The 25,102-nt window shown below is 33.9% G+C and overlaps 1 protein-coding gene across 4 annotated transcripts in view; it reads left to right on the forward strand.

Moving 5' to 3' along the window:
• The window catches only part of Frmd5 (FERM domain containing), a 424,373-nt gene that overhangs the window by 116,293 nt on the left and 282,978 nt on the right, over positions 1–25,102 (forward strand). For 2 of the 4 annotated variants that reach the window (XM_073968663.1, XM_073968664.1), the window contains exon 2: positions 303–407. The exons of 1 other annotated variant lie outside the window; for it this stretch is intronic. In XM_073968663.1, coding sequence (XP_073824764.1) covers positions 303–407 — 105 coding nt within the window. The remainder of the gene's footprint in view (positions 1–302; positions 408–25,102) is intronic. One more of the 4 variants, XM_073968665.1, reaches the window with a different exon arrangement.

Raw genomic sequence — 25,102 nt, forward strand, 5'->3', positions numbered from 1 at the left:
AATTTTTTTTATTAATTACTGTAAATTTTTAATTAATTACTGTAAATACAGTAGAATCTCGATAATTCGCATCCAAAGTACCTGTCATTTTATACGAATTATAGAGACTTTCGATTTAGCGGGGTTATAATACGAAGGAAATGGATTCAGGGGACCGGCAGCTTATACGAATTGTCGCGATTCTACTGTTTACGTATATATCAGAATATATGTAAAAGTAATAATTTATTGCTGTATATTATTATATATTTTTCTACTGCTTGACTAATGCATTGATAACATTCATTTATTTCTTTTTTTAGCCATTTCACAGAGGCAGCTATTTAGTTGAATATATATGTAATCAATTAAAGGTAAAAGAAAAGGACTACTTCGGACTACGATTTGTGGACCATTCCCAACAAAGGGTATGTTCATATAAATTACGTTCTATATGTTGCTATTTCAATGTGCAGTATGTGTACCATATCTATAGGGCCTGAACAATAATTATTTTTGAATTGTAGTTAACTAATCAAAGAATTGTCTTGTATATTAAGTTCGATTATTCGACAATTTTTTAACAACAACTAATGCAAAATAAATCTTTTTAAATGCATTTCAAGACGTATATACAAACTAACAATGACACTGTAATGTATCTTATGTATAATGCCCCCCTCTGTATGTTTAACATGTACATTAGGGAACATTACCAGAATGAATGAACTTTTGCCTTATATATTATAATGACGATTTTATGCAATCTTAGGCAAAATGTGATACAGGATTCGAGGTTGTCATAACACTAATGTACATGTGTGTACATTTTTGTAAAATTGTAGTTTATCGGAATCATGGCACAATTACCAAGGCAGTGCTGTCTCACCAGCTGTTCGAATACGAAATATCAAATCTCTTTATAAAAAAATTATTTTTGTTGGCATTTCCCCAACAACATAAACAAAATTTTGACATAACATATTCAAAATTTTACGATACCACTACCTTGGTAATTGTGTCATGATCGGAATGAATTTATTTATTCTATTTCGTGAACTATACAATAGTTACAACTAATATGATATACAGTGGTAAGTAATATTAACAGGGTAATTCGTACTTAATAATATTATATAACGTCTTCTTTTTTATAAAAATAAAATAAGGTGTGTTATAATAATCTAAATTACAAAATGTATCCTTTAATTAATTTAATCATTGAACCTTTTTGGTATGACTCTTTTTCTTCCACTTCTTGTTACTTAGTATTTAAAAACATGCTTCACTTACAACTCTAAATTCATTATTAGCATTTTCCTCATTGACAGTTTCGGTTTCGGCTTCTAAATTGTCGTTTTCGTCTGTACTTTCGATTTGTTCCGGTCTAGACAAAATATCTTGTTAATTTCTCCTGTATACTACTCCATAACTATCCCTTACAAGAAATATCTTGGCTCTTCACAATTCCGAATAATTTGCCCACTCTGCGAAAAAGTATTTGGTGTTCATTTAAAGAAAATATTGTCAGCGGGTCTTTTAACTGACTTTGACTCTTTTGAATTTCTATCATACCAATTAGTTGATTTTGTAATTTTTTTGATTTAATCTTTTCTTATAATTTCCTTCGTCCACAAGTCGGGGTTTAAAATTACTAACTACTGACGGCAATTTTGTACTTAAGTTCCTCGAAATTATTAATTCTGCTGGACTAGGTAAATTCCCTTTCGGAGTCGTTCTATAATGTAAAATAACTATATGTGGATCAGTTCCACTTTCCTCCCATTTTTGAAATAGTTTCTTGATGGTCTGTATAGATCTTTAGGTAAGACCATTAGACCTGGGAAGATAAGGACTAGGGATACGTAAAATCGATTTCGGTTAATCGATTAATCGATTATTAGCAGCAAAATTTCTCAAAGTCGTAGTCGACTATTGACTGTGCGAAAACCGGATAATCGATTATTCTTAATCGACTTTCGAAAGACGGTGTCAACTATTATTCGTAGTCGAACATTAGTCATAATCTATTATTATTCGTAGTCGACTATTAATCGTGGACGACTATTAGTCGTAGTTGACTATTGGATGTGCTAAAACCGCGTAATGGACTATACTTGCTTATACATATGTAAGTTAACACATAATATGTTGTTTTCCCTAATAAAACTAAAGCTCAGCAACAATAAAGTTGCATACTCTGTTAAACTCAATTCCAGTTAAAGCACATTGCAGACATTCATCTGCCCCAAATATTAAATTCCAATTAATTATTTTAATAAATCAGAAAATACACTTCCGTTGCAAAAGCAGCCAACTCAATGAAACTGCTTTGCAGAACATTTCGTCTGTCCGATTTCAATAAACCCAAGAAATGCAATTTCCGGTCAATCAATGCAACGCTCGACGCGTGCAGACAAATTTAATAGAATTTGGTAACAACAAATTATTAAAAGCTAAGTGACATGATTTCATGAAAAATCATAATGTCAAATAAGCAAATATTTGTAATTTAGTTTATGATTGTAACACAACATTAACTTCACTCTTTTACCAACTGTCAGTGAATAAAGTCGTCTTAAATCAACAAACGGTTTTTTTAATTCGGGAGCGGCGAAACTTTTGATAAGTGTCACTTAAGTTCAATTTTGATAATTGAACTCCGGGTTTAAAAGGGTCCGCGTTCCTTTTCGACAAAGTAACGCGTACAAGATCTAGAAGATCTTAATTAGGATCTAGACGATCTTAATTTTTTTTCAGACCTAAGCTCTCGTAGGTCTAACTGGCGCCCGAGCAAAATTAAAAAAAAGTGTGAAGAAAGAGGCCCCCGAGTACTTAAGAAAAGGGACGCGTTGAACGCAAGCCGCTTCACCAGTGAAAATAAATGATAGTGAACATTAAAAAGAAAACATCTAATAATTAGAAAAAAAACTTTGAAAAAGCAAAACCTTCACTAAAAAGTACAAAAAGTGCAAAAAAAGTGAACACTTAGGAGAAAAAAAACATCTAATAAATAAACACATTGAAAAACCTTTATTAAAAAGTAAAAATAAAAAAAGTGCAAAAAAGTAAATGTTTTAAGGAACAAAAACATTGAAAACAAAAACCTAAACTAAAAAGTAAAAAGTGTGAAAAGTGGAAACAAATCTAAAGTGCCACAACAATCGAAATATTAAAAAGCCGAGACATTGAAGCGAGGCAGTGCCACAATAAGCCAACTATTAAAAAGTGAAAAGAAATCTAATAAGCCGAGATATTAAAACGAGGCAGGGCCACAATAAGCCAAATATTGAAGGAAGGAAGAAATCTAAGAAGCCGAGATATTGAAGCGAAACCCACTATATACCCACAGTCCCAAGATGACAACTTTGCTGTTATTATCGTAAGATATAATTACTATTTACAATAATAGATATAGAAATAGAAACCATATATATTTGAATTAATACAATCTCAAGTCCTCTCTGAAAAAATAAGAAAAAGAAAATAGTCGATTCATCTTAAAATAAACAATAAAAATCTCTGTGAAATATCCTAAATTTGTACTTGGCAAAATTAGCTTCTTATTAAGATGGCAAATCCCAATAATTTAGTGCGACCACCCATCCTAAATGTCCCCCCCCCAAATCCTTCACATCCCCCAACACAACCTAACAGGAACGAAGGACAAATAAACTTGACAGACCTTAAAAATCTTATTCTCGAAATTGTTAATAACCAGATACAGGCTGCGTTAAACCCGCACGCCATTCATACAAGCACGGTAGACCAATCTATCGACGCGGAACATTTAGGCAATATAGGAGATTTAGACAAAATCCCTGACATTGTTAAATGTCTAAGGGAATTCTCGGGAAAACCAGGAGAGTTCAACTCCTGGAGAAAAAGTGTGGAAAGAATTTTAAAAATCTATGAAAATCTGAAAGGTACTCCGAAATACTATGGTATTTTGAACGTAATTAGGAATAAAATTGTAGGTAATGCAGACATAGCACTAGAGTCGTACAACACTCCTTTAGATTGGCCAGCAATTTCCAAGTGCCTTACCTTACACTACGCCGACAAACGAGATGTATCAACGTTAGAATACCAAATGACAGGTCTAATTCAAGGAAACTCAACGGTTCAAGAATTTTATCAGGCAGTTTATTCACATTTATCTTTGATACTAAACAAACTAGGAGGATTAGAGGCTGGAAATGAGGCTCTAAGTCTACTAACACAAACTTATCGAAACAAAGCCCTCGATACATTTGTAAGAGGATTAAATGGGGATCTACCAAGATTGCTAGGAATGAGAGAACCTGCGGATTTACCCCAGGCTCTTCATTTGTGCCTCAAACTGGAAAACCAGAAATTCCGCACTAATCATGCCCAAAATCAAAATATTCAGCCAATTAAAAAAAGCCATCATCAAACATCTCCGACCCAGAAATATAATTTTCAAAAGAACAAACAAGAGTTCCACCCAAGCATAGCCTACATACCTAACCCACATAATCTTCCTAAAATGAACAATAATTACAATATTGGTACACCAAGTTTCGGCCACCCGAAACAGCCTCCACCACGCCCAACGGCACCAAAACCAGCGGAACCAATGGATGTTGATCGTTGTATTCGTTCACAGCAAATCAATTATTCAAATAGACCACATCAACATCAATTCCTAGGTAAAAGACCCCCTAATCCATCGTCAAACCATAACGTTAGTCCACCGAAGGCACAACGAACATTCCATATAAATACAGATACACCAGATACGTTCGAGCCCGACAACATTAGTTATGAGGATTATTTTACAGAACAAGAAACGTCACAAAATTACGACCAAGATCTGGAAAACTATTCCTATGACCCTTATTCTGAAAGTAATATACCAGACAATGAAACAGATTCGGAGCTTGATGACATTCATTTTTTAGAATGACAAGCTCTTCGCTTCCATATTTTGAATGTCGAACGGAGAGCGGAAAAATCTTAAAAATTTTAATTGACACAGGATCTAGTAAAAATTACATCCAACCGGACTTAGTAAAAAAAATAATCCCAAACAAAATTCCGTTTTTCGCAAAATCTGTAGCAGGCGATGTAAAAATTATATCACACACGTACATAAACCTTTTCAAATTAGATGATAAACTTAAATTCTACTTAATGCCTAGTCTAAAATCTTTCCATGGCATTCTAGGTAATGACAGTCTAAAAGCCTTAGACGCAGTCATTTACACAAATAAAAATTATATGATCGTTCGCCAGCATACCAAGGTTCGACTTAAACAACATGTTAGCCAAAGTGTAAATGCTATAAAATTACTTGACGACCATATGAACCCTAGGCAAATGGAAGCCATGAATCTCTTAATAGATAAATTCTCTAAGCTCTTCGCAGAGCCAGACGAGAAATTAACCTACACAACTAAGGTAGTTGGAGAGATCCGTACATCAAATGATTCTCCAGTGTATACCAAATTTTACCCTTATCCGGCTTCATTAAAACGCGAAGTCGAGATGCAAGTGGAAAAGTTGCTAAACGATGGAATCATACAACCATCAAGATCACCATACAATTCACCTGTATGGATAGTTGATAAAAAGCCTGACTCCCAAGGGAATAAACAATACAGGATGGTAATAGACTATAGGAAACTAAATTCTGTCACAATCTCAGATAGATATCCGATTCCTGAAATATCCGATATTTTAGGGAAGTTAGGAAATAGCAAATTCTTTTCTGTGTTGGATTTAAAAAGCGGCTTTCATCAAATTCCGTTAAAAGACTCTGATGTGGAAAAAAACTGCATTTTCTATTAATAATGGCAAATACGAGTTCACTCGCTTACCATTTGGTTTAAAAAATGCCCCGTCGATATTTCAACGAGCTCTCGATGATATTCTCTGCCAACATATAGGAAGAATATGCTACGTATATATCGATGACATAGTTATATACAGCAAATCCGAAGAGGACCATATTCGTGATATTCATAATGTTTTCAAAACATTAGAAGAAGCAAATATGAAAGTCCAATTGGACAAGTGTCATTTTTTTAAACAAGAAGTGGAATTTCTCGGATTTATAATATCCGAGGCAGGTATAAAAACAAACCCAAAAAAAGTTGAAGCCATTGCAAACTTTCCCCAACCCAGAACTATTAAAGAACTTCGATCCTTCCTAGGCCTTGCGGGATATTATCGCCGTTTTATAAGAGATTTTGCAAAATTGGCAAAACCACTGACGTCACTTTTGAGAGGTGAAGAGGGTCGAATATCAAAAAAACAGTCGTCTAAAATTTCTATAAAATTTAATACCGAAGAGGAGGAAGCATTTACAAAGATAAAAAATTCTCTACTATCAAGAGATACGTTGTTGTACTATCCAAATTATGACAATCCCTTCGAGCTAACAACTGATGCGTCAGATTATGCTCTCGGAGCAGTTTTGTCTCAAGGAGACAAGCCCATTACCTTTATATCAAGAACTCTGCATAAGGCAGAAGAGCATTACGCGGCGAACGAAAAGGAAATGCTTGCTATCGTCTGGGCCCTTGACAGTCTTAGGAATTTTTTATATGGAACAGCAAAAGTAAAAATATACACAGACCACCAGCCACTCACCTACGCTCTCAGTAATAAAAATAATAATAACAAGATGAAGCGATGGAAAGCCATATTGGAAGAATACGACTACGAGCTTTTTTATAAACCAGGAAAAAGTAACGTAGTGGCAGATGCCCTATCTAGAGTGCCTGAAGTATCGCAAGTTAATTCTATGTCGGAAATGACACATAGTGACGATAGTTCCTCACATAACCTTATTTATAGTGTCGAAGCACCAATAAACGTTTTTAAGAATCAGATAATCTTTGACCCTAGTGCAACAAACTCCTATCAGTTCGATATAGTATTCCCAACCATCCACAGGCATATACTTCCAGGAATAGATTATACCTCTGATCAGTTAATCCAAATTCTGAAAAATTACTTAAATCCCTCTGTACTCAATGGCATCAAAGCACCCGAGACATTAATGGGAAAAATTCAAGAAATTTTCCCACAGCACTTTGCAAAATACCGCATTAGATTTACGAACCTCCAAGTTGAAGATATTAAAGATAGTAACCAACAGGATGAAATAATTATAAGCACACACAAAAGAGCTCATAGAAATGCCAGAGAAAATAAAATACAGATTCTCGAAAAATATTATTTTCCCAGTATGAACAATAAAATTAACAAGATCGTAAAGCAATGTACTGTTTGCAAAGAAAACAAATACGACAGGCATCCACCGAAGCCTGAACTAAGGGAAACACCAATACCTTCATATCCTGGAGAAATCCTTCACATTGATATTTTCAAAACGGAGAATAAACTTGTCCTCACAGCATTGGATAAATTTTCAAAATACGCGCAGGGTAGAATTATTAAGTCAAGAGCCATTTAAGATATAAGAGAACCTTTACGAGAATTAGTATTTTTATTCGGTGTTCCAAAAATTATAGTTTTTGACAATGAGAAATCCTTTAATTCGGCATCAATAATTTTTATGTTACAAGACCAATTGGAAATAGAAATCTACAAAGCTCCACCATACGCGAGTGTCGTGAACGGTCAGGTTGAGCGATTTCACTCAACCCTAGCTGAAATTATGCGTTGCCTTCGAACTGAACGGACATACCCTACGTTTCTTGAACTATTGGACAGAGCAATTTACGAATACAATTATACTATACATAGCACAACAGGACAAAGACCACTCGAGGTATTTTTCGGACGACGAGTTAGCATAGACCCCGAAATGTATGATGAAGCAAGACAAGATAATATCCAAAGATTACGAGACAAACAGGTAGCTGACCTTAAAACCCATAATAAAAATCGGGAACCAATCAAACAATTTGACCCAGGTGACGAAATTTATGTAAAAATCCATAAGCGTCTAGGGACCAAATTGTCTCCAAGATTTAAAAAAGAGATAGTAAAAGAAAACCATTCTACAACTATTCTTACAGAATCAGGAAAAGTAGTACATAAAAGCAACATTAAAAACTGAGACCTTCTTTATATTTCTTTTTACAGAACCCTAGCATTTCTTTGCACCTCTTCCGAAATCAACATGCATGTTTTTAACTTCACACAGTCATATCTTGTACCAATTCACAATGGTCCAGCTAAAGTACAGGATGGAACATTTAACATTATCCACATCATAGACATAGACAGATACAGGAACCTCGTTAATGACATACAATGGAAAATAACACAAGCCATACCTAAATCCAATCCTTTTTTCCCACTCCTTACGCACGAAATATCACAAATACACAGTATCCTCGAATCCATAGAGCCAGTAGAAGCATACAGGAAAAAAAGAGCCATTAATATGATAGGCACAGCCTGGAAATATATCGCGGGATCTCCAGATCACGACGATTTTGAATTGATTAAAAATGATTTAGACCAAACAATCCGAAATAATAATCAACAAATAATCATAAATGATATTTTCACAGAGAGATTACAAAACCTTACCCAAATTACAAATCAAATATCAAAAATAGTAAAACAAGATACTAACTATGTAAATGAAGCTGCACTCAGCATGCAGATAAAACTTAGATTCACAAAAGAAGAACTAACTAATATTAAATTCGCAATGCAATGGGCAAAACAAAATATTGTAAACTCATTTTTGTTAAATAAAGAAGAAATGAAAATTGCATTCGAAAAAATAACAGAAGATAACATTATTATTACATCAATAGAAGAAGCCCTAGAATTTGCAAAAATTAAAGTATTGTACAATCAGAAAAAACTTTTATATATTATTGTAATCCCTCTAACTAGCAAAGAAATATTCCATAATTTTTTAATCAGACCTGTAAAAAGAAATAATAGAATTATAAGTACTAAGTTTAATGAAATTATAAAAAATAATAACAGTATATTTGGCGTAAAAAGCAAATGCGTTGTAACAAAACATGTAAAATTTTGTCAAAATGACCAATTGGTAAATATTTCCAACGATACTTGCATCCCACCGTTACTACACGGATCGAATTCATCCTGTCCAATAACTAACGCGTATCATATTCCTCCGATAGAAAATATTTCACCCGGTGTCATTTTTCTTAATGATTTCAGTGGAACAGTAAATAACAAGACTTTAAATGGAACATTTTTGATAGAATTCCACAATGCAACGTTACGCATTAATGACAAATTGTACAAAAATTTAGAAGCTCCATTATCAAGAATTAATCCACCAGCAATACAACAAACGCCTGTCGAAGATGAATTTATAAATCTTTTATCATTGGAAATGTTAAACCATTTGCATATTAATAATACTAAGTCCATCCATGAACTCAAGTCAGAAGCAGTTGTTACCAAATATACAATTTTCTCTCTATTTTCAATTTTTGCTATATGTCTATTGATAACTGGGTTTTTCATGAAAAAACGACAAAACGTAGTCTTTCATACAATTGTCCCTAGTCACGGGTTAACACAGATCCTCCCAATCACTCAAAACAAAGTTCAAGTACCAGGGCCACAAAAAGTGGATGACCTACCATATTTCTAACGATTGAGGACAATCGTTTTTAAAGGGGGAGGAGTTAACACATAATATGTTGTTTTCCCTAATAAAACTAAAGCTCAGCAACAATAAAGTTGCATACTCTGTTAAACTCAATTCCAGTTAAAGCACATTGCAGACATTCATCTGCCCCAAATATTAAATTCCAATTAATTATTTTAATAAATCAGAAAATACACTTCCGTTGCAAAAGCAGCCAACTCAATGAAACTGCTTTGCAGAACATTTCGTCTGTCCGATTTCAATAAACCCAAGAAATGCAATTTCCGGTCAATCAATGCAACGCTCGACGCGTGCAGACAAATTTAATAGAATTTGGTAACAACAAATTATTAAAAGCTAAGTGACATGATTTCATGGAAAATCATAATGTAAAATAAGCAAATATTTGTAATTTAGTTTATGATTGTAACACAACATTAACTTCACTCTTTTACCAACTGTCAGTGAATAAAGTCGTCTTAAATCAACAAACGGTTTTTTTAATTCGGGAGCGGCGAAACTTTTGATAAGTGTCACTTAAGTTCAATTTTGATAATTGAACTCCGGGTTTAAAAGGGTCCGCGTTCCTTTTCGACAAAGTAACGCGTACAAGATCTAGAAGATCTTAATTAGGATCTAGACGATCTTAATTTTTTTTCAGACCTAAGCTCTCGTAGGTCTAACTTGTATATACACCACTGATCGCATCAATGGAAATGGTCGATTATATTCGAATATAATCGGTTTTCGGCGGTTAACGAATAATCGAAAGTCGACTTTTAGTACATTCTCAAATAATCGAAAAACCGAAAATAGAGTTTTAAGTTTTTCACGAAAACGGTATAATCGAAAAACCGATTATTGCATTCCACTGCGTATCCCTAATAAGGACTTGACTATATGTTATGTATACCCCAATCAGAATAGAATATTGAAAAATCTTTGGAGTCAAAAGGTGGACAATTGTCCGAAATAAATATTTCTGGTATGCCATGTCTGATAAATATAGCTTTAAGTTTAATTATAACATATGTGCTGGAATAATCATTTGTTATTGAAAATATATTAAATAATAATCTACCACAAGAAGGTAAGGGTTTCTTTTATATTCAAAAATGTCACATCACTTTATCACTTTGAACCATGGCACAATCGTCTGGAATTACTATATTTGAGACCATATTTGTAATTTTATTATACACGTTCGGCAAAAATATGGATTTTCGAGGTAAACATTGGCATCTTTTATTATTATTATTTCCTTTATTAGTCAATGGAATTCGATATATCCTTACAGACTAAGATACAATATATTTAAGTAACAAATGTTTAAACTTAAACAAAAAATTAAAAGCTTAAAAAGATATTATATAAAATTGATTTAAAAATGTCTTTTGATGTACTAAAATCAATATATGATTGCGATTCCCTTTGTAGTTTTTCATTTATAGCATTTAAATTTAAAAATGTACGAGTTAATGGCCCATTTAGGGCATAATTAGTGCGGTGAAAAGGAACGTTAAATAAATTTATAATGCGAACGCTTCTTGGAGGTACAAAGATTGGAACTAAGGATAACACATCTGGAGAATCAATGTTGTTATTGATCAAACACATAACAAGCAGATTGAATTATTCTCCGACATTCTAATTTTTGTAGACCAAAAATCTTGATTTATATGTTGGCATCTCAGTGGGGAAAATTTTTTAAGAGCGAACTTTATGAAATTTTTTTGAATTTTTTCAATACGATCTATATGGATACTACATTGGGGACCCCATACAATCGAAGCGTATTCAATTTTAGATCTTACAAAAGTAGTATACACTGTTTTAACAGTATTTGGGTCAGAAAAATCGGCAAAATTTCTCTTAACAAATGCTAAGACCTTATATGCCTCAGTAATAGGCCGGGGCGATTTGTATGGAAGGAAAAAGTGTTATCGGGCGCCTGGAGATTCTGATTCTTGGGATTGTACTGAGCAAAAAAGTCAACTAGACCATATGTCTACGGTGAAAATCGAGCCCCCGGATTTTGACTTGAAGTTTTTTTCAAGGATTTTTGGATATTTTGGCATATAACAACCAAACCACTGAGATTTTCGATCCAACACAAAGACAATAATTGTAGCCAAGACAATAATAAAGAACTCTCTAGTACATCGCAAAAGCATTGGAACGCTCCTTCATGTAGTTATGGCCTCGAGAAGGTGCACATTTTTCGGAAAATATCGATAAACGACACTGTGCTACAAAATGGAACTCAAAGTCAGTGGGTGGAAAATTTCTTTTGGAGATGAAAGCCCTTGGTGAGTGTACTGAGAACCCAAAAGGACATTTTCACCATAGGTCAAGTTTCCGAGATATTGCGTGATTAATGGTTTAATTTTGGCCCCTTAATTTGTGATCAAATAGCTTTATATCTCTCTAAAGCGTTATTGTAGCTTCATTTTGACATTACATGTCTTCAGTCAAATCGAATGGTGAATCTTTTTGTAGAATATTTCATCCCTCTAACTCAATTCCTTTCATGTCCTTTTCGTCCTTTATTTTTTGAACCGTAGTAAAAGTACCACAAGGCGAGATTTTACAGCATCCAAATATTCTACAAAAATGTTGTTCAGAAGATTTTAGGTACGGTTCTCATTGATGACCAATCGATATTTCCCCGTTTTCATGGTCCTTTTTGACATTTTACCGGTTTTTGTTCAGAAAACTATGTTTTGTTTTTATGTATATTCGTTATTGGTCTGTGGTGCTTCTGAAATACTTACCATAAATAGCTTTTGTAATGACGAACACGTTAATAACAAATTTTATTGGAGGACAGATCCGGTTATCTAAATTTTTGAACCGGATATTCTGATATAGTAGTAGTAGTAGTATCACTTTATTATTTCATTTAGATACATATTTATGTTTACAGATAATTTCAAAAACATAAGTAAATAAAGGATTTACGACTTTGACATTATGTCGTCAGTCGGTATTGAAATAACATATATACATATTACTTTATATATTTGTTAAGAAGAATTTATCAATTAAATTCAGTAATAATTAGTTTCCGATATCGAAGTGCCACTTTTAGATAAGCAACTAGCTTCTTCCAATCGCTCAAATCGTCTCCATTTAATATTGATATAATCTCATGTTCTTGAAGTAAAGGTTTGCCAAAAATTTGTGTTCTGTACTCTCCTAATATAGGACAGAAACCAAGGAAGTGTTGCAACGTTTCTTTTTCACGTAGATTGCAGAGTGTACAGTTGTCATTTACATCCGGTTGTAACATATTAAGATTTCCGTTAAGTAGTATTAAGTCACACCGTGCTTTCAATATCCAGGATATTTCTTGAGAGCTGTAATTCCCATCAAAATAACATGCTCCTCGTGTTAGGTTTAAGTTTTTATATATACGGTAACTGCTTTGATGGGCCCTCTGAAGATCTTTAGCTTTATTATTTGCTATTACTTGATCAATTAAAGTAGACTCCATAAGATTCCAGGAATTTTGTGCGATGTATTCTTGTACTGTCTGCATTTGCATTGAATTAAGTAGATCATTTAATGATTGTACCCAAAAAAGATTTTTCCGAATTAGTATTTTACTCAGCTTACATGGTAATCGATCCTGATTATAACGGAATAAAGTCCGCCAAATATATTTTAAATGCAATTTTAGCATGTGGACATGTCCTGCCTCGAGACCTGTCTCGATCGAGAGGGCATAGTTTGGCGTTGAATCCGGCAGTTTGAAAACCCGTTTGAGAAAAAAGCGCTGCAGTTTGTCTACCTCTTCAAAGTGTAAGTGGCCCCATACTTGTGCGGCATGCGATTGGATTGCTCTGCAAACTGCTTGATAAACATTCCATTTCTGAGACAAGCCAACGTCGTTTTTATTTAAAAAGTTCTTCCATGTCACGTTTATTGCACTCTTCGCTTGAATATTTCGGTTTTGTATGTGTTTTAGAAATGACATTTGCGGGGTTACAATAACTCCAAGATAGTTATATTGAGGAACGATTTCAATCTCTTCCCCAAAATAAAACCATTTTTCCTGTGCGGATAGTCTGCCTCCTTTTCGGAAAACCATTATTTTTGATTTGCCCATGTTCACTATTAGGTTCCATTTTAAACAATATTCTTCGAGATTCTTTATCATGGTTTGTAGTATCCTCTTATCATCCGCAACTATAACAATATCATCTGCGTATAGCAATATTCTTATATTCAGACCCTCTATATCAACACCTCCTTTTAAAAAATCATGAAGATCATTTATGTACAATGCGAATAGCAGAGGCGACAGCAAACAACCCTGCTTCACACCAGATACTGTATTAAAATAATCAGATCTAACTTCTCCCGTCCAAACCGCTGATTTCGTGTTTTGATACATGCTTTCTACCATTTTTGCAAACTTGTAAGAAATTCCGATTTGATGTAGTTTGTATATTAGTGAACTTCGGCTGATGTTATCAAATGCGGCCTTAAAGTCAACGAAAAATGCATATAATTTCCTTTTTTCCGATAATTTAATGTTGACTATAGCGGCTAGGTTGTACACATTATCGGCTGTTGAATAATTTCTCCTGAAGCCAGCCTGATATTCCAGCAGAATTTTTCGATTCTCAACCCATGTTATTAACCTTTCATTGAGAATCCCCATAAAAATTTTGGCCACGCTATTCATAAAAGATATTCCTCTGTAATTCGAAACCTCGTTTATGCTTCCTTTTTTGTGGATTGGAAATATTATTGAATTCACAAAGGAATCTTCCACTTCTCTAGTTTCATAGACTCTGTTATATGATCGCGCTAATACAGCAAGGAAGTCATCAGTGGCGTTGATAAAAAATTCATAAGGAATTCCGTCTTCACCCGGCGCCTTTCGCAATTTTACCGTTCTTAGCATGTGTTTGATTTCTTCTAATGAAATATCCTTATCCAAAAAACTATCCGTTATGAGCATTGGTGCATACAATATATTAAAGGCAATCTGTTCAGGGTTCAAAAGGTTTCGGAAATATTCCTTAAAGGTTTCTGCAGATAATTTTTGACTTATTTTTGGTTCCTGATTATTTAGTTCTTTTACCAGTTTCCACCATTCTTTGCCATTTGAAATACTGTTTATTTTTTCATTAATCATGGAATAGTATCTACATTTGCTTGTCTCGCATACCTCTTTATACTTTCTCTTCGCGTTCAGGTAAGCCTGTTTCTGGAATTCGTTGCTATGTTTTTTAAATTTGCGAAGCTGTTCAAAGACCTTTTTTCTAGCCCAATGACATGTTTCGTTAAACCATTTAGTTTTGGGGGTATATACTTTTGTTGCGGTTGCCATATCTGCTGCTGAAACAATTATGTCTGTTAAGTCTTTGAGATATAGATTTTCTTTTGTTTCCAAAAGATCTTGAAGCTTGACATTAAGTTTGCTTTGGTACATATGTTTATCAGATTCCTTCCAAAGCAATTTGGGTAGCCATTTCATTCTCTTTTCTGATTGGATTGATGAATTTAATTCCAGCGTAAGCACTATTGGTTGATGATCGGACCATATTTTTTCGTCCACATGAAAAAAGTCGACATTATGCAATAAAGCATGAGATATTGCACAGATGTCATTTACAGACTCGCCTACTGTGCTTATATATGTAAGATTTCCATCTTCATCACCTACTGTCTGCCCATTTAGAATTATTAAATTATTTTCGTTACAAAAATCAAGATATAAACGACCCCGTGTATTAATTTCTCTGTCTTTAGACATCCTTTTATCTGTTCCAGCTCGAAAAAGCTCCCTGTAGAGTGGGACAATGTCCTGTTGTATATTACCGATACGTATATTCATGTCTCCAATTAGTAAGAAATCGTCGTGGTTGGATTGTTCAACAAAGTTCTTAACTGTAGAGAAGTCGCTGGTCCAGTTTGCTTGTCTCAGGTAGAGTGGTACTATGCGTACTACAGAATGAACAGTTTTAATTATTAGACATGGTGTTTCGTCGACATTCTCAAATACGTGACTGATATTGTTTTCTGATAGTGACCTGTTTACTCCAACCATAACACCACCAATTGCTCTACCGAATCTGCTAATTTTTGTTGCACTTATCCAATATATATGATGCCCAGGGAAGTACTTCTCTGCTTGTGCTGTGTTCTCAATGGTAAGGTGTGTTTCCAGCAGTATAATTACATCAAACCCGTTTAAATACGCAAAAAACAATGGGTATAAATATTTATTTGACAATCCATTTATGTTGTACGACATTATTTTAATTTTTATATTAGAGTAATTTTCTTTAATAGTTTGTAAATTATGTTTAGCAGGGGTGCCCTCTAGTTTTTTGTATTAATTTTGTCGAAAATATTGTTGAAAGACGTGATGTTTAATTCTTCGCCATATAGGTTCTTGAGGACCGCTTCAGCTTCCTCCCGACCACACATTAGGTTGTTTTGGCTATCCCAAGTAAACCATTTGTCTTTTATTTTTAATCGATCATCTCTTACCAAAATTTTATATTTCTTGGATTCTTTTAAAATCTCCTTCCTTATCAGTAGCATGGCTACTTTATTCCTCTGTCTTCTTGGGTTTAGATCTCTATCAATTGAAATTGATGTACCGGCTAATTTTTTTGTGTTTTGGAGTACTTCCTGCACATTGCTTTCATTTCCAAAATCGGCAACAACAGTTTGAATACCGTTTCTTTCGAAAAGAGTATGAGCGGATATTATTGTGGGAGATATCTTTAGATTTTGGGTACAGATCTGCATAATTGCGTTTATGGGCGGTTTTATATTTTCGATTCCCTTAAAAATTAATCTTGCACTTGGCACTTGGCGCTCCAGCCAACGGAAGTTATCTTCGCCATCTCTAATTTTCTTCTTCAAAATGTTCAGTTCCTCCTTTAATATTTGGTTTTCGCTTTTTAAATATGCAATTTCGGCTGCAGCAACTGATATTCCGTCCTTTACCTCTTCGATGTCTTGTTTGGTTGGGAGATTAGCAAGTTTTTCTTCTAATATACCATTCATCGTAGACTTCATTAACTCCATAAGCTCGCTTACTTCCATATTGCCTACCGGTTTCTTTGCCATGTTTTCAATATCTGGCGATGTTTCAAATAATTTCCGTTTTGTTTGCTGTATTGCTTGGTAATTGTTAGGCGTATGGTGCATACCTTAAGGGATTATTTGTGTGGTGAATATTTTCTATCCTGTACACAAACCACAATTGGTTAAACGATAATGATGATACAACCCTGTGTTCAATAGGCTAATCTACTACAACAAACCGAACTTGGCACCACGTTTTTATTGTTGTAAAAAAACGTAAACATACAAATACCACCAGACTAGAAATGTCAAAACATACCAGCTGTTTTTGTTTTGTACAGAGCGCTGAATTGTTTCACATTCACCGGTTAACAGCAAAACTTCCTTCTTTCCAGTGTTTTTGTGTTTATTTTGTGAAATTTAATAATTTAAATTCGTAAATTCGCTTCAAATTCATACGGGGAATGTCCAGCAGACGATCACCGACTCTTCGCATTTGCCACACTACGAATTCCACAAGTTTTTGGATCAAAACAACAGCCACAGCAGGAGATATATGAGTTTCTTCAGGAGCGCGAACAAAACACGTAAGTTCTACTTAACAGTCTTTTGGGATCACTTAACAGTCTTTTGGGATATTCTGATATTAAAACCTGTTTTGGAACCCGTTTTAAGTAACCGATTAACCGAATATGTATATCATTAGAAAGCTAATAAAATGGTCAACTAAATGACAGCAAGTAGCTGATTACAACAAAAAAACCGCGTTCTTAAACCGATTTTGATGTAAAATATCACTGGGTTCTTTTTGGCGATGAAAGTCGATTAAGATAATATTATAAATCTGGAAAGGCTGTTATGTCATAGGTCAAACTTCTGAGTTATGACGGGATGAATTTGTGTTATGTTGTTTTTATATCATGCACTTAAAGTTCATCAAGAATGAATTAATTTCGCCATAACTCAGAAGTTTGAACCATGTCAATAACTGTCTATATCATTTTCATTTTTCCATAGCGCAAAGTTATAAAATGTTCTATTTCTTATTTTTCCTACATTTTATCCAAAACTATAATGTTTTTTGTTTTGTTCAATATTTATTTTGGAAAGCTTCGTAACCGACAAAGTTGTAATCAGCCAATTGCTGTCATTTAGTTGACCATTTTATTAGCTTTCTAATGATATACATATTCGGTTAATCGGTTACTTAAAACGGGTTCCAAAATAGGTTTTAATATCAGAATATCCGGTTCAAAAATTTAGATAACCGGATCTGTCCTCCAATAAAATTTGTTATTAACGTGTTCGTCATTACAAAAGCTATTTATGGTAAGTATTTCAGAAGCACCACAGACCAATAACGAATATACATAAAAACAAAACATAGTTTTCTGAACAAAAACCGGTAAAATGTCAAAAATGTAGTGTATTTACACAAAAGAAACTTCTTTGTTTCAACTCCAAATGCTTAATGTTCTTTTATTTTGCATCAACAAACATAACTAGCTTAAAAACTAACAAGTGGCTATATATGTACATATGTTTATGTGTGTATGCATATACAAGTTACCATGTATCTTTATCACTCAGAGATAAATAGATGAGAGTGAGAGTAAATGATACTTGTAACTGCATACAGTAATTAAAAGAAGAAGAAGATCACATACCGCACATTAGGATGGATCGTACTGAAATATGTATTAGGGTGGAACGTAAATACAAATACTCTATATGCTCCCCCTAAAGTTGGCAATCAATATAATATTTAAAAATATGAATATTTATGTTCATAATAAATTCACTGAATGTAAATAATAAATAAATAACATTATTTTGAATTCCATATTTGGTTATTGACTTAATGATTGAATCATAAAATTATATAATGATAAAACAATTTATGAAACAATTTTTAATATAATTTTTTTTTTTAATTACGAGATCATATTATATGATATTTTAAAGGAAAATTCAAACATTTTTAAAACAATTGATTGAATTATTATTTTAATTTTTCTTCACAACTCTACCTCCTTCTCTTGGTCTGAGTTCTCTTCTAGGGTGTATAATCTCTTCTGGAGCATGGTTTTCATTAGCAACAAGTGAAGAATTATCATTATTTACATGTGATTGTAAATCAGGCTCAATGACGTGTGGATTTTGTTGTCTACGTTGTCCTCGGATTTGATCAAGATGCCGTTTTATGACATACTTGTTATGGTTTAAAATGCAGGAATAAGATTGAGGTCCTAGTTGATGTTTTATGGTTGCTTGAGTCCAACTAGGTTTGTTAGGGTTACGATAATCACGCACCATAACTTCCTTACCTTCGCAAAACTGGATGTCACGGTTACCTTTATGATTTAAAATGTTGTGTTGTTGTGAATTCATGATTCTTTCTTTTGTTTTAGGAGGTTTGAGAAGAGAAAAGCGAGTTTTTAATGTTCTACCAAAGAAAATTTTTGCTGGAGACTCGCCAGTACTACAATGTACCATGTTTCGGTAGTCCATTAGAAATCGACACAAAATTTGATCTAAATTTGAATCCTTATTTTGGTCCAAATTGGCCAAAATAGACTTTTTGAATGTTTTTACAAAATTTTCTGCCTGTCCATTCGTAGATGGATGTCCAGGAGCAGTCAAAATATGTTTAATACCATTTAATGATAAAAATCTTTGAAAATCATGAGAAGTGAACTGTGATCCATTGTCACTTACAATGGTATCAACCAGTCCATAACGTGAAAACATCTCTCTTAGCTTCGAAATTGTGAAATTTGTTGTCATATCTTTAGTTTTGAAGACTTCAACAAACTTTGAAAAAGAGTCAACAACAATTAAAAAGTAAAAATTTTTGATTGGGCCAGCAAAATCAATGTGAATTCTACTCCACACTGAATCACTAGGCATCCATGGAATCAATGTACTCTTTTCTGGACTTGATTGAAGTTTTTGACAAGAAACACAATTTGAAATCAAATGTTCAATATCTTTGTCCAGACCAGGCCACCATACATATGATCTGGCAAGCGCTTTTGTTTTAACAATACCCAAATGAGAACGATGAAGTTCTTCCAAAATTTTTGACCTTAGGGTTTTAGGAACTACTGTCCGATATCCCCACAAAATACATCCATACTCAACTGAAAGTTGAGTATACTTTTCACGAAAAGGTGAAAGATTGTCATCATGACAATTAAGTAAAGTGCCTTCTAAAACCAAATCGGCAACTTTTGACAAAATTGGGTCTCGTCTTGTTTCACGAGATACATCTTTGAAATTTAAGTTCAAGTTATTCTCTTGACTTTCAATAAAATTTATGTAAGAATTTTCAATAGTTTTCGATTCAAAACATTTTTGAGGCATTCTTGAAATGCAATCAGCTTCATTTTTAACACCCTTGACGTGTTCAATGGTATAAACAAATCCTGAAAGGATTAATGCCCAGCGTTGCATCCGCGCTGAAGCCATAATAGGCAAACCTTTGTTGCTACCAAACAAACATAAAAGTGGACGATGATCCGTTCGTAAAACGAATGGATTTCCCAATAAATATTGGCGAAGTTTTGTAACACAAAACACAATTGATAAAGCCTCTTTCTCAAGAGTGCTATAATTTCGTTCACTTTTTGACAAAGCTCTTGAAACAAAAGCAATTGGTCTTAAACCATCAGGAAATTTGTGAGATAAAATCCCAGCTACAGCATTATTTGATGCATCTGTAGTCAAAACAATTGGCAGATCAGCGTTAAAATGAACCAAAACTTGGTCTGAGGTTATAGCCTTCTTAATTTCATCATAAGACTTTTTGCATCTTTCTGACCAATCGAATTTCACATCTTTGCTTAACAAGTGATAAAAAGGCGACATAATTTGCGCAAAATTGTTAATAAATTTGGAATAATAATTTGCCATACCGACAAAAGCTCGCAACTCGGAAACATTTTTGGGAATAGGAGCAGAAATCACACTCGAAATTCTCTCATTATTCTTACGAAGACCATTTTTGTCAATATTAAATCCTAAATAGGATATTTCTGATTGTAAAAACAATGACTTATTGACATTAAGTTTTAATCCAGACGATTGAAGCTTCTGGAGAACTAATCTTAAGGTTCTGATATGCTCTTGCATATTTCTACCAGTGACCGTAATGTCATCTTGGTAAACAACAACATAGGGAATATCCCTTAAAAGATTTTCCATAGTTTTCTGAAAAATAGCCGCAGCTGTTTTGACACCAAAAGGTAATCTTTTTACTTTTAAAGTACCAATATGTGTACTCCAAGCACATAATAATTGAGATTCTTCATCTAAAACAAGTTGATTATAAGCATTTGATAAATCAAGCTTCGTGAAAAGTTCACCTCCCTGCAATGATGCAAAAATTTCATCAATTCTGGGTAATGGATAGGGGGAGCATATACTCCACTAGTGTTGCACTCCGACACACTAAAAATAGAATAATTAAAAACATCATCATCATCAAAATTATTTTCATCCTCACAAACATAATTGACACTTCTCTTTTTGTTATAGCAAACAGATGCAAGATGTCCAATTTTACCACAAGAATGGCATTTACTGTCTTTGTATTTGCATGCCTGCGACTTATGATTGCGCCAACCACAATGAGAACATACAGGCTTTCTTTCACTTTCATTTCTGTTGTCTCTGCCACCGCCAAAATTTCCTCTGCTTCCATTGCCTCTGCCGCTGCCACTTGAACTGCCTCTGCCACCGCTGCTACCATTGCTTCTACTGCATGCGCCATTTGCATTTCCAAAATTTTTCTTCATAGCCTTCTGTTTGTTCAAATAGTTCACTGAACTCTGCTCAGCCTCTGCCGCCCTTGACATACTCTTCGTCTCCATAATCATGGCTTTTCGCAACGCCATTTGCATAGTCATTTTCTCGTCCTCTTCACACAGCCTTTCAAAAATAAAACTTGGTAAGCCCATCACGAATTGATTTAATACAAAGGCTTCCAAATGATCGCCAAATTTGCAATTAAGCGCCAACGACTTCACTCTGGCGTACCACTCTGCTACCGATTCACTTTCAGCTTTAGTTGAAACATGGAACTTTTTCCTCTCGCTGAACACAATTGTTGGTGGTGTGTACTGTGTGTCCAAAATTTCGCACAAATCTTCATATTTCTTGGACACCGGACTATCGGGACTACACAAACTATGCAACACTTTGTATGCCACTGCACCAACTGATTTCAATAAGATCGATTTCTTCACATTGTCATCCGTACAATTGATCTCACAAAAATGGATTTCCAGACGTTCTTTCCACACACACCAAGATTCCACACTCGGGTTAAACTCAGACACATTAGAAGTCTGGAACACAGCAATCTGGCTGGCATTGAAACTATGGTTGCCTTCACCTTCCATCTTATTCGGCATTCACTTTAGTTTTTATTTGCTTTATTTTAATTTTTCCAGCAAAAACTTTTATTTAATTTTTCTCAATTTATGTTTAAATTGGTTTGTAACTTTGTTTGGTTGGTTTCTGTTACTTTCTTTTAATTATATGTATGTACATATATTAATGTTCTTTTCTTTTAGGTTATTGAACCTCACAAATTATGTTGTTGTTGTTTTAAAAACTTTAAAAACTTTTTCCTCGTCGCCAAATTGTAGTGTATTTACACAAAAGAAACTTCTTTGTTTCAACTCCAAATGCTTAATGTTCTTTTATTTTGCATCAACAAACATAACTAGCTTAAAAACTAACAAGTGGCTATATATGTACATATGTTTATGTGTGTATGCATATACAAGTTACCATGTATCTTTATCACTCAGAGATAAATAGATGAGAGTGAGAGTAAATGATACTTGTAACTGCATACAGTAATTAAAAGAAGAAGAAGATCACATACCGCACATTAGGATGGATCGTACTGAAATATGTATTAGGGTGGAACGTAAATACAAATACTCTATAAAAAAGGACCATGAAAACGGGGAAATATCGATTGGTCATCAATGAGAACCGTACCTAAAATCTTCTGAACAACATTTTTGTAGAATATTTGGATGCTGTAAAATCTCGTCTTGTGGTACTTTTACTACGGTTCAAAAAATAAAGGACGAAAAGGACATGAAAGGAATTGAGTTAGAGGGATGAAATATTCTACAAAAAGATTCACCATTCGATTTGACTGAAGACATGTAATGTCAAAATGAAGCTACAATAACGCTTTAGAGAGATATAAAGCTATTTGATCACAAATTAAGGGGCCAAAATTAAACCATTAATCACGCAATATCTCGGAAACTTGACCTATGGTGAAAATGTCCTTTTGGGTTCTCAGTACACTCACCAAGGGCTTTCATCTCCAAAAGAAATTTTCCACCCACTGACTTTGAGTTCCATTTTGTAGCACAGTGTCGTTTATCGATATTTTCCGAAAAATGTGCACCTTCTCGAGGCCATAACTACCTGAAGGAGCGTTCCAATGCTTTTGCGATGTAATAGAGAGTTCTTTATTATTGTCTTGGCTACAATTGTTGTCTTTGTGTTGGATCGAAAATCTTAGTGGTTTGGTTGTTATATGCCAAAATATCCAAAAATCCTTAAAAAAAACTTCAAGTCAAAATCCGGGGGCTCGATTTTCACCGTAGACATATGGTCTAGTTGACTTTTTTGCTCAGTACAATCCCAAGAATCAGAAACTCCAGGCGCCCGTGATGGTGTTCAAATCGCCCCACTCTACTCAGTAATAATATGATCTATGTGAGGAATAAAAGACAACGATGTGTCAAAGATAATGCCTAAATCACGAATTATACTTGTTTTTGCACGAATAGTGCTGCCTATTCTGAGGGAAGACACAATGGGATTAAGGGATCTATAGTAGGAAACATGGAAGCATTTGGAAATATTTAGAGAAAGTCTATTTGCATCACACCACAGTACTAATTTATTAAGATCTTGTTGCAAAGTGGCAGTATCGTGCAGAGAATCTACACTGGCGAAAATTTTCAAGTCATCTGCATAAAGAAGATAGTTCGAATTTGAAAAGCATGAAGAGATGTCATTAAAAAACAAGTTAAAAAGAAGTGGCCCAAGGATACTACCCTGAGGCACACGGGATGTTTGAGAATATGGAGTGGATAGGTAAGCATCAACAATAACATTGCAAACTCTGTCAGTTAAATATGATGATATCCATCTAAGAAATACGGAATGAAAACCAAGGCTTTGTAACATTGCTATTAAAATACTATGCGAGACCTTGTCAAAAGCTTTACTCAAGTCAGTATAAATAGCTTCCACTTGAGAGCCCTGTTCCAAAGCAGATAAGCAGTAATTAGTAAATAATGACAAATATGTTGTGGTAGATCTTCCTGAGTAGAAACTTTGTTGATTTGAAGAGATAATAGGACTGCAAAGAAAAAACAGTTTTTTGAATATAACATGCTCGAAAACTTTGGAAACACATGATAATTTTGATATCGGCCTGTAACATGTAACATCGTCTTTCCTACCGCCTTTAAATACTGGAGTTATTGATGTTACCTTCCACTTATCAATAAAACAACCTTCATTTAGTGATCGGCGAAAAATAAAAGTTAAAGCAGAAATTATACTTGAAAACTTTTTTAGAAAAAAAGCACATATTCCATCGGAATCGCTTTTGAAACTGTTTTTGATCTCATGAATAGCTTCCAAAACATCGTTTTCACAAATATCAATGGTTCCAACATTAATAACGGAGTTAGAGTTGGACAAATTCAAATTGCAAATTGTCGCTGCTTCAAAATTTGATTGGAAGAACGCAGCAAACATGTTAACAACATCATGGCCAGATTGAGAGGTTACATTTTGGTATTCGACAGTTGAAGGGATTTCCGAACACCTTCTCTTACACTTAACAAATTGCCAAAAACGTTTAGGATTTTCTGATATTTCATATTTTTGACAGAATGTATTGTTTGTAGAGAAATTTGTTTAAGAAATTAAATTCTCTCTGATACTGTAAAAATTTGATTTGCTCTAAATGATTACCAGATTTAATGTATAGATTATGGTGTTTATTGCGAAGATTTTTTAACTTTTTTAAACCTTTTGTATACCACGGAAGCTTATACGGGTGCTTTTTCCTTCGTTGAACATAAACCTTAAGAACGGGAGCAACATTTGATAAAAATAGAATAAAACAAACAGATGCATTAAGCATGTAAAATATGGAATTCCAGTCAATGGTCGCAAATACTGAGTTTAGCACATCAAAGTTACATGTGCTAAAGTTAAAATCAACTGATTCTATTGAATTATTTATAAGAAATGTATAACAATCTATTTCAATAACTGTGGGAACATGGTGAACATTTGGCGGGGAGACATATATCAGTGATTCAGAAATCGTAAACTTGCAATCACGAGAAATAAAGACTAAATCAAAGTATCGTTAGTATCATTAGTTTATTTGCAGTGTGATTAATCTGTGATAAACCTACA

Source organism: Musca autumnalis, unplaced genomic scaffold (genome assembly GCF_047663935.1).
Source record: "Musca autumnalis isolate F117 unplaced genomic scaffold, ASM4766393v1 scaffold_2, whole genome shotgun sequence".
NCBI lineage: Eukaryota > Metazoa > Arthropoda > Insecta > Diptera > Muscidae > Musca > Musca autumnalis.